This window comes from Coregonus lavaretus (assembly GCF_964263955.1).
Source record: "Coregonus lavaretus genome assembly, chromosome: 9".
In the NCBI taxonomy this organism is placed as follows: domain Eukaryota; kingdom Metazoa; phylum Chordata; class Actinopteri; order Salmoniformes; family Salmonidae; genus Coregonus; species Coregonus lavaretus.
In genome coordinates this window covers 9,651,324-9,661,712 of record NC_139996.1, presented here as the reverse complement: position 1 = coordinate 9,661,712, position 10,389 = coordinate 9,651,324, and the positions used below count along the sequence as shown (strand labels likewise).

Genomic DNA, 10,389 nt, shown 5'->3' with positions numbered 1-10,389 from the left:
ATCAATAAGGGATCATAGCGTTCACCTGGATTCACCTGGTCAGTTTATGTCAGGTGTTCCTAATGTTTTGTACACTCAGTGTATATAATAGTAAAATCAAGAAAGAAACTTGAATTTAATCATTATTTTAGAATCTCGAATGTATGTACCTTGATTATTAACAGCTGAGTAAAAGTGCCACTTCATCAACTAAAGAAAGCAACAAGTAGCATTAAAAAGAAAAAGTTTTCTTAGATACAATATGCAACATCTAAGATAAGACACCTTCTACTTTTACGTAGATGCTCTTATCCAGAGCGACTTACAGTAGTGAGTGCATACATTTTCATACTTTTTTCCCCAATACTGGTCCCCCGTGGGAATCAAACCCACAATCCTGGCATTGCAAGCGCCATGCTCTACCAACTCAGCCACACGTGACCCAATTCTAAATCTATATTTTATTTTACCAAAAGGACACTATACCACAGCAGCAGAGACCTGTCAGGAAAGCTAGTAAAATAAATATAAATCAAATCAAAATACAAACATCCCAACAATTAGAATAGAAAGGTCCTGTTTCTTATTTCCAACCATTGTCTGCATATTAAGCGTGTCATTTGTTGAGCGTTTTGGGACTTTGCTCCATGCTTTCCGGTGTTGGCTGAGGTCGCATTAAGGCAGCGATATCCGAGCATAATGACCAGCATGAAAGCGCCTGCAGATATTTGGGCTGGGCTTTTCCCATTGCTTTTAATTCATTTTCAGAAGACCCACGGAGGCCGAGCCCGATCTGAGAGGGAAAAGGCAGCTGCAAGGAATTTTAGCGTAGGAGATGAATGACAATCAAAACTTTTTGGGGGAGGAAAGTAAAACGTTTCACATCAGAATGAAATGTCAACATAATGCATATACTGTATGTGACTGTCAAAAAGTTACTGTGAACAGAATGATGGTTGTCATGCTTACTGTTTTGGACATACAGTGAATGCAGCTAAACCCGTTTCTTGGTAATTAACAAATGTCTTGTTACTTGTGCAGTTTGTCCCTTTTTTTGCCCCCTCCCCAGCCACCACTCATCTGGACAGGGTTATCCCGGAAAGACATGCGCTCTTTTTTAGATGAGGCAGAGGTCACTCTTTGGGGAGAAGGTGCTTCTTTGTCTGCAGAAAAAGAGAAAGACACAAAATAAAAATCTAACAAAACTGCAAGATATATTAGCATATCACATATTAACATTTCCCAATATAAAGTATTTATGCCCTAATGCTCTTTGCCTGCAGATAAACATATCGAAACACATAATTTACTGTAGTTTTATACAACGGGTGAGTCTAATCCTGAATGCTGATTGGTTAAAACCGCATTCCAGCCGGTGTCTATTCCACAAGTTACCACCGGCTAAAGATCTATGACGATAAAATGCCTATTTACTCTGTTCCATCTCATCAGCCCAGCCAAGCAATTTATAAACTTGATCTCCACTATAAAAAGCATCTAGACATTATCTCACATTTCTTTTAGACTAACATTTAGTTTTCAACAGCGGAGATTTGTATAAACCTTGCTGTCAGTCTCTCCGACATTTACAACATTGTTTCAATATTTACATTCGATTTCCAGCTCTCCCATAGTAATGAACGTGTCGGGATGAGACAGACAGGCAGACAGCTTTTCTCAGCCAGTCGAAATCATGAATCAGCATAATTTTGATGTATATATACAAATAACTATCAATAGAAAACAGGTCAAATGAAACAAAGTCCAGCTAGTTCGAAGTCTTTCCAGCTTCAGTTTGAAGTGATTGTGTTACCTGTGTTGTTTGCTAGATATCAAACAACAGTGTCCTGACGAGAGAGCATATTTTCTATGCCACGTGAAGTCACGCATCATTAGCTCATTGTTATGGATGTATCCAAATAAATGTCACTAGAAAACAGCTTAAATAAATGCAAATGCAGCTACCTCATTGTTATTCTGGCTGCACTGTTTGACGTGACTGTAAGTTAGACGTAGTTGGCTAGCTAGCAAGCAAGGGATAAGAACGTTGCTAGACAGTATGGAACATTTAGAACAGATACAGAACAAAAAGACTGAACGACTGGGTCACGTCTCTGGCAATGGAACCGATAGAACGAACGACCAGCCGGATTGGGTAGCAACCCTAGATTTGTGTCGGGACTATATCTTGTGGAAGGATGAAATAGTATGAATAAATTCATCAAAATAACGTTTTTAATGAAAATATGTCAATCATTATTTGAATATGTTGGTAACCCGTTGTATAAAAGTGATAATGCCCTCGAAGCTGGTGTTTGGAGGATATATTGGCACGGTTTGCCGGCCAATATAATATACTTTGTCTCGGGCCTAACAACACCTGTGCCAATACTTCCTATATTCTCCAAACACCGGCTTCTCGGGCATTATCACTTAAAAACATCTCATTCCAAAATCATGGCCATTAATATGGAGTTGGTCCCCCCTTTGCTGCTATAACAGCCTCCACTCTTCTGGGAAGGCTTTCCACTAGATGCTGGAACATTGCTGCGGGGACTTGCTTCCATTCAGCCACAAGAGCATTAGTGAGGTAGGGCACTGATGTTGGGCAATTAGGCCTGGCTCGCAGTTGGCGTTCCAATTCATCCCAAAGGTGTTCGATGGGGTTGAAGTCAGGGCTCTGTGCAGGCCAGTGAAGTTCTTCCACACCAATCTCGACAAACCATTTCTGTATTAACCTCGCTTTGTGCACGGGGGCATTGTCATGCTGAAACAGGAAAGGGTCTTCCACAAACTGTTACCACAAAGTTGGAAGCACAGAATTGTCTAGAATGTCATTGCATCCTGTAGTGTTAACATTTTCCTTCACTGGAACTAAGGGGCCTAGCACGAACCCTGAAAAACAGCCACAGACCATTATTCCTCCTCCACCAAACTTTACAGTTAGCACAACGCATTCGGAGAGGTAGCATTCTCCTGGCATCCGCCAAAGCCAGATTCATCCGTCGGACTGCCAGATGGTGAAGCGTGATTCATCACTCCAGAGAACGCGTTTCCACTGCTCCAGAGTCCAATGACGGCAAGCTTTACACCACTCCAGCTGACACTTGGCATTGCACATGGTGATCTTAGGCTTGTGTGCGGCTGCTCGGCCACGGAAAGCCATTTCATGAAGCTCCCGATGAACAGTTCTTGTGCTGACGTTGCTTCCAGAGGTAGTTTGGAACTCGGTAGTGAGTTTTGCAACTGAGGACAGACGATTTTTATGCGCTACGACCTTCAGCAATCGGCGGTCCCGTTCTGTGAGCTTGTGTGGTCTACCACTACGCAGCTGAGCCGTTGTTGCTCCTAGACGTTTCCACTTCACAATAACAGCACTTACGAACTGACTTGTTTGAAAGGTGGCATCCTATGACGGTGCCACATTGAAAGTCACTGAGCTCTTCAGTAAGGCCATTCAACTGCCAATGTTTGTCTAGGGAGATTGCATGGCTGTGTGCTCGATTTTATACACCTGTTGCTGACAGGTCCTCAGTTGCAAAACTCACTACCGAGTTCCAAACTACCTCTGGAAGCAACGTAAGCACAAGATCTGTTCGTCGGGAGCTTCATGAAATGGCTTTCCATGGCCGAGCAGCTGCACACAAGCCTAAGATCACCATGTGCAATGCCAAGCGTCAGTTCGTAAAATGTCTGCCCTGCTAGAGCTGCCCCGGTCAAATGTAAGTGGCTGAAATAGCCGAATCCACTAATTTGAAGGGGTGTCTAAATACTTTTGTATATATAGTGTATATATAGCATACATTATAGCAACTACTTTGTATAGCCCAGGCTACCACACAACTGCATTGCATGGACAGCTCCTCATGTAGCGTATGCACTAAACTCCACTCTTTCTGAGTGTTGCTCTGTTAACAGTCAGCTGTAGGGGAGGCTGTTCCATTTCACCTGGGGATCAGAACTAAGCTCTCCAAACAGAGGAACAAAGGGAGCGTGTCTGTGGGTATGATGTGTTCCACGTGTACCGGCCAGGCCACAGGGCCACAGTGAGCCAGACAAGCCCCACACAGGGAGCTCAGCAGCGGGGAGGATCACGGGGAGGTGGTGGGGGGCTGAAGAACAGCACACATTACAGGTACTGACCAGCTCCCTAATACCTGCACGGCTGGTGTCCCACATAGCGTATCATCATCTGTATGTTTATTTTTTATGATTCATTGTAGAGAAAATATAACGCCTTCACACACGATTTGATCTCTACACATTTATTGTCAGTCAAATACCTTTTCGAAGGTAGCCTAGCGGATAAGAGCGTTGGGACAGTAACCGATAGGTCGCTGGTTTGAATCCCCGTGCCGACTAGGTGAAAAAAATCTGTCAATATTACTAAAATGTAAATGTTTTAAGACTCCCCTTTTAATATTAAACCATCCTAAATATAATATTGAGTATCTGTGGCCACATCTTATTTCCATCTGAATGGTTTGATCCTTCAAAAAAATATTAAAACCCTCAGCCATAGGGGTCATTTTGTGCTCATTTGGAGAAACTTTTCAGAACTTTTGTGTTGAAATGTTGGTAAATAAAATATTTATTTGTTTGGTTTTTCCGAATCAAAAACAGAGGCCAAAACAAATCTTGTCTTTATTGACACACATGTTGGTAATTTAGTTGCAATTTTCGGCGGTCATGCTATTAAAAAGTAGGTAAATAAATAAATGGCCGCACATTCCCTCGACCGCTGTGACCAAACAAATCCTTTTCAGTCGTTTTACTCCTATTAGCTTTGAATGGGAACAACATTGAGGCAGTAGATAGGTAACTTAAGTGGTTTCCTCTGCACAAGTAATGAAAATATTTAGTGGGGCTGAAAACGCACTTCATGGCACCGCCCCAGCGAGCGGTGGGTATCACATTGCAATAGGTTATAGAGTTTTTACATAGTCTTTACTGCCATGGCAAGCTAAGTGAACCCCTGACTTTAAAGCTTGACTTTGATGTAGTCTCTACACTCCTTCAGAGGCAAATTAAATATTTAAATGTTGTTTTCTGATAAATAAGATATTGTTGCTGCTTTAAACTGGCATAGATTCCCCCTGCTTATACACATTTTCAAAAGAGAGCTTCCAGTCTATGGTACTACTGCTTTTCTTTGCTGAGTTGCCAGCTAAGAGCTGCACCATTTATCCATGAAATAACTTTTAGATTTTTGGCTAATTTAATGCAGTTTCCCAGTTTAGGAAATATCCAATTGGCTTTTGAAAAATTTGCCCCGCTTACACATACATACTTAAATGTACTAAGTGTTGTTTGATCACAGAGCCGCACAGAAAGTATTTCTCTTACCTCCTCACCCCCGCTCTAAATCCTACAACAACGTGCCTTTATCACGCAGCGAGTCACTGCCCTCGTGGATATCATTTAGAAATCATCATCGGAATCTAATTTAGCTTCGTTAGGAAGGAACAGTATTTGTCTTCTTTTTTAGATTCCTGAAGCTTGTTTAATCTGGTCATCTGTTTGTGTCCTGCCTGTGTCTGTCAGAAGCATCTTTGTCACTCAAACTCCTGTGCAGAAGGCTGTCTGACAGAAGGGCCAGTCATTCTTCTCTGAAAATGACTTTTCTGCCTGTTTCCTGTCGAGGAACAGCGCTCTGTCCCCTTCCCGACCCCGCTCCAAGCTCCCGATCGACCCGGGACACTAAGCCGGACCGATTATCCCCGCTCTGCCACACACACCACACACAACGCACACAGATGCACTTACAACACACGCACACAGACAGACATAACACACACACCTCGTTTTATCTGATTTATTACAGTAGTCTGTTTGGAACGTGCGCTGTCCAGGCGGCTCATCTCATCCTAAAGCTACAGTGATTACAGTTAGATCATTGAAAAAGTGCTTATCAGCAATTGGTTTTCATTATACAACACTTTTGTCTTTCTAGATAGGTCCAATGCTCACATGTGCCTGCTATCATACTGCTTCTCACACACACGCACGGTCACATATCTCTGCTAATTTTTGACCTCAGTGATTCAATCCTCTCAGGTTATTCCCTCTTACTTTCAGTGATATAGATTTTTTTCTGTCTTTAGTGACATTTCAATGGAGGGCCGAAAAAATATTCCTGCTAATTTAAACCTAAAAACCAAATAATGGAATAAGCATTGGATAGGAAAATCTTACATTTTCTTGCAAAGGACAAATATTCCAATGATCAAATCTTCAGAATATATTAACAAATTGACACATTTAATTAAATATGAAATAGTGGTAAACACACACAAAACGTGTATGTTGAACTAAATGCTTAGTGGTGCGTATATGCAGCAACAGGTAATAGATGACTAAATAGTACCTTGGTTGGGGTCAATAACATTTAAATTAATTAAATTCAGGAAATAAACAGAAATTCCAATTCCAAATCTTCCTCATTAATATGCATTAAGGAAAATGTGAATTGAAAGTTCAGTTTACTTCCAGAATTGAAATGGAATTGACCCCAACCCTGCTAAATAGTGAGTCTGAAGTAAAAATGTAAAACTCACTTAGTTGCCCCATAAAGTTTCTCCGAGCTTGATTGTGTTCTTTGCGAGGCGGGGAGGTTGACGTTCCGCTGGCCTGCGACACTGGGGCCTGGTCTGTACCTTCTCTGTACCCTGCTACAGCCTGCACACACACACACACACACACACACTGTTCAAATAAGGTCAAACATGACTTTTCTCACGCAACTGGCCCCAACATTTTGAAAACATTCAACAACAACTAAGCGCTCATGTGCTCAAAGCGGAAAGGCAGTGTGTAGCTGAGGAAAGGGAAAGGAGGTGGTTATTTTTTGACAGTGAAAATAATTCAAACTGCACAGGGAGACCTGCGGTTTTTAACTTCAAAGAGCTGACGAGCATCAATATCATTCTCTGGTCTACACAAACCACACGGCACTGACACTGGTATTTCTACAAATCAAATGAAGAAATTGCCGTGAGTTGATCAAATTGAAAGTGTCGTTACACTGGAAATAAGCCTTTCGAAAAAGAAAGGCCTTAAAGTCTAGGCGGAATGGGAAACGAACTATAGAGTGAAACTTGAATATAAACTTCAAATGTAAACAATACATACTTCCATGGACTTTCTCCGCAACCAAGATACAGACAGAATGAGAGTCAATTACTCAGTGAAAGTGAATCAGTCGTAGGAGGAATGTAACAGTGAGTCAAAATAAATAGCTCACCACGAGCTGCACTCTGCCTCCTTTCAGTATGTCTGGGTCAATCTCTGGGAGGAAACCATCACTGCAGACAGACAGAAAGGTTTCAATACTCTGCTATTAGTGGTTTCACTCCAACACAAATGATCTCGGATCTATCACAGCATAAACATCAGATCAGTGGCATTACTGGCTCTCAGTTAACTACTATCACAATCCCAATATTTTATTTTATATGTCATAGCCCCCCGCATCCATTGCATTTGTTACCGATCCTACCAGCTCGTTATTCTTTTCACCAAAATGCTAGATATTAAAAATAAAATAAAAACTGTCTGTATTCTTGTTTTATATTTAAATATATTTCCTAAATGATAATTTCTGTATAAAGAAGTCATTTAATTGTTTTAAATGTTCTTGGGACATAATGTTCTAAAACAATTAGATTCTAGAACATTAGCCTTTATAATGGGCCAATACTTTCTGCCAACTTTGTACATTTGTTTATGTAATAAACATGTAATATCCCTTTCATCCCCATCACCTGCATGTATATATCATCTACAATAATGTCATCTTACCTACTGTACAACATTATTTTTATTCTGTATGTTGAACATGAGTTGCAGACATATACAATATCATGTACTGGTGTGTATCAGCTGTAGAGAACCTCACCTCTCTGGGCGTCTGCTGTCAGAGTGCACAGGCTGGGTGTGGAGCCACTGGTAAGTTCGTTCCTGGTTCACCAGCGTTTGGTCCACTTGCTCTGTTGCATCCTGGTTCACCAGCATTTGGTCCACCCTCCCTGGTGCTTGCTGGTTTAACCGCGTTTGGTCCAATCTGCCTGTTCCCTCCAGGGCTAGTTCGGCCTGGCAAGCTGCACTTGACAGAAAATATCAAATAAATGTCAAGCAAGATTATTTTTGTTAATCTCCCTCTCTTTCGGTAAAACATCCCTGGTGACAACAGTTACAAGAAAATCACAGAGCTGCTTCCTTACTCAGTCCTGCTGCTGCAACGTCCACCATGTGGGGTGACATCTTTACATCATTTATACAGGATAGAGAGAGCGGTTGTGTTAACGGGTGCACACCAACACCCTATTCTCTATATAGTGCACTACTTTTGACCAGAGCCCTACGGGCAATACACTACATAGGGAATAAGGTGCCATTTGGGACAGGGCCAAGGACAAATAAACAGAGGGAGCCTGGACTGTGACAAAGATTGACAAGTAGAGTGCTAGGCAAGGTTTTCCTCCCGAGCTGTAGGAGAGAGAGATCAGTGCTTAGCTAAAGCTCACAGCGTTTATGTTGGGGCTTAAGGTAGCCATTTGTTTGGAGGGCTCTGGGGGCATTACTATAATACACTCTGAGTTGCTGAATGACGCAACAGCCAGGAGCGGTTGGGGTTCCTTTGATGGTGTGTGTGTGTGTGTGTCTATGTGTCTATGTGTGTGTGTGTGTGTATCTGTGCGTGTGTGTGAGCGTGTGTGTGGTTGTGTGTTCTTGTAAAATTAAATGAATTTGAGCAATGTATCAAATAGAGAAAGCATTCGATGATTTACGAACAACACTGAAAATCCCATAATAAAGGCCGTAATTCAAAGTAAACATTTGCACCCCGTCCACGGCCCACCAACACACTGCCGACAGTAATGCGGCCTAAGTTGGGCGTGAATTGATAAGGAATTTTGACAGCCCGGTGCTGGAACTAATGACGCATTTATTTAACTCATTTTCATGCTCTCGCCGAGCAGCTAAAAAAGGAAAAAAGGTTTTATAGCTTGCAGTCTTCATGGGTTAATTAAGAACCCACTAAAAACGTCCAGTGATGAATGCTCCCTCGAGGCAGTACGGCCAGGAGATGGTGTTTCACACTTCCTGGAGCAGAATGTTTTAGTGGAACATAAAAAATACTGTACTAATGTATGTTTTACATAGTTGTTAATACTGCATTGTCCTACTGTGTATATATATATATATATATATATATATATATTTACATTTACATTTTAGTCATTTAGCAGACGCTCTTATCCAGAGCGACTTACAGTTAGTGCATACATTTTTTATTTTATTTTCATACTGGCCCCCCATGGGAATCGAACCCACAACCCTGGCGTTGCAAACGCCATGCTCTACCAACTGAGCTACATCCCTGCCGGCCATTCCCTCCCCTACCCTGGACGACGCTGGGCCAATTGTGCGCCGCCCCATGGGTCTATATATATATATATATATATATCCTCTTAAATGTAACTAAATGTAATTGAAAATGTAATCTACATAATCCCTTAAAGTAATTATTTATCATGAGATGGCCATAAACAATAACTAGTAATGCTGCATACTACAAGAAAGGTTAAAATCTCACCTTTCTGGTAAAAATAGTTATATATTGCTGAGGTGTAGTCACTTTGAGGACACAAGCTCAAGTACACAGTACAAATATGATAAAACATGAACATTTTTATATGATGTCTTTCCTATTCAACAAAACGGTATGATTAAGGCTTGAAATGACTTATATTTTTTCTAAATACAGTATAACCAATTTATAAAACGACTACCTATAAGATTTCACCTTCCTTATAACTGTAAAATACAGTGCATTCGGAAAGTATTCAGACCCCTTGACTTTGTCCAAATTTTGTTAACTGAAAGCCTTTTCCCCCTCATCAATAAACACATAATACCCCATAATGACAAAACAAAAACAGGTTTTTATAATTTTTTGCAAAAGTACTAAAAGATACATAAGTATTTAGACCCTTTACTCAGTACTTTGTTGAAGCACCTTTGGCAGCAATTACAGCCTCGAGACTTCTTGTGTATGACGCTACAAGTTTGACACACCTGCATTTTGGGAGTTTACCCATTCTTCTCTGCACATCCTCAAGCTCTGTCAGGTTGGATGGGGAGCGTCGCTGCACAGCTATTTTCAGGTCTCTCCAGACATGTTTGATCAGGTTCAAGTCCGGGCACTGGCTGGGCCACTAAAATACATTCAGAGACTTGTCCCGAAGCCACTCCTGCGTTGTCTTGACTGTGTGCTTAGGGTCGTTGTCCTGTCGGAAGGTGAACCGACACCCCCGTCTGAGGTCCTGAGCACTCTGGAGCAGGTTTTCATCAAGGATCTCTCTGTACTTTGCTCCATTCATATTTCCCTCGATCCTGACTAGTCTC

General features: G+C 41.4%; 1 protein-coding gene across 1 annotated transcript in view; it reads right to left on the bottom strand.

The window, feature by feature from the left end:
• Positions 1-1,008: 1,008 nt before the first annotated feature.
• lrriq1 (leucine-rich repeats and IQ motif containing 1) overlaps positions 1,009-10,389 on the bottom strand; it is a gene marked incomplete at both ends in the record, with an annotated part of 56,863 nt that continues 47,482 nt past the window's right edge. Inside the window, 4 exons of the mRNA XM_084168573.1 lie at positions 1,009-1,142; positions 6,537-6,657; positions 7,223-7,283; positions 7,877-8,078. Of these exons, the coding sequence (XP_084024699.1) occupies positions 1,009-1,142; positions 6,537-6,657; positions 7,223-7,283; positions 7,877-8,078 (518 nt within the window). The remainder of the gene's footprint in view (positions 1,143-6,536; positions 6,658-7,222; positions 7,284-7,876; positions 8,079-10,389) is intronic.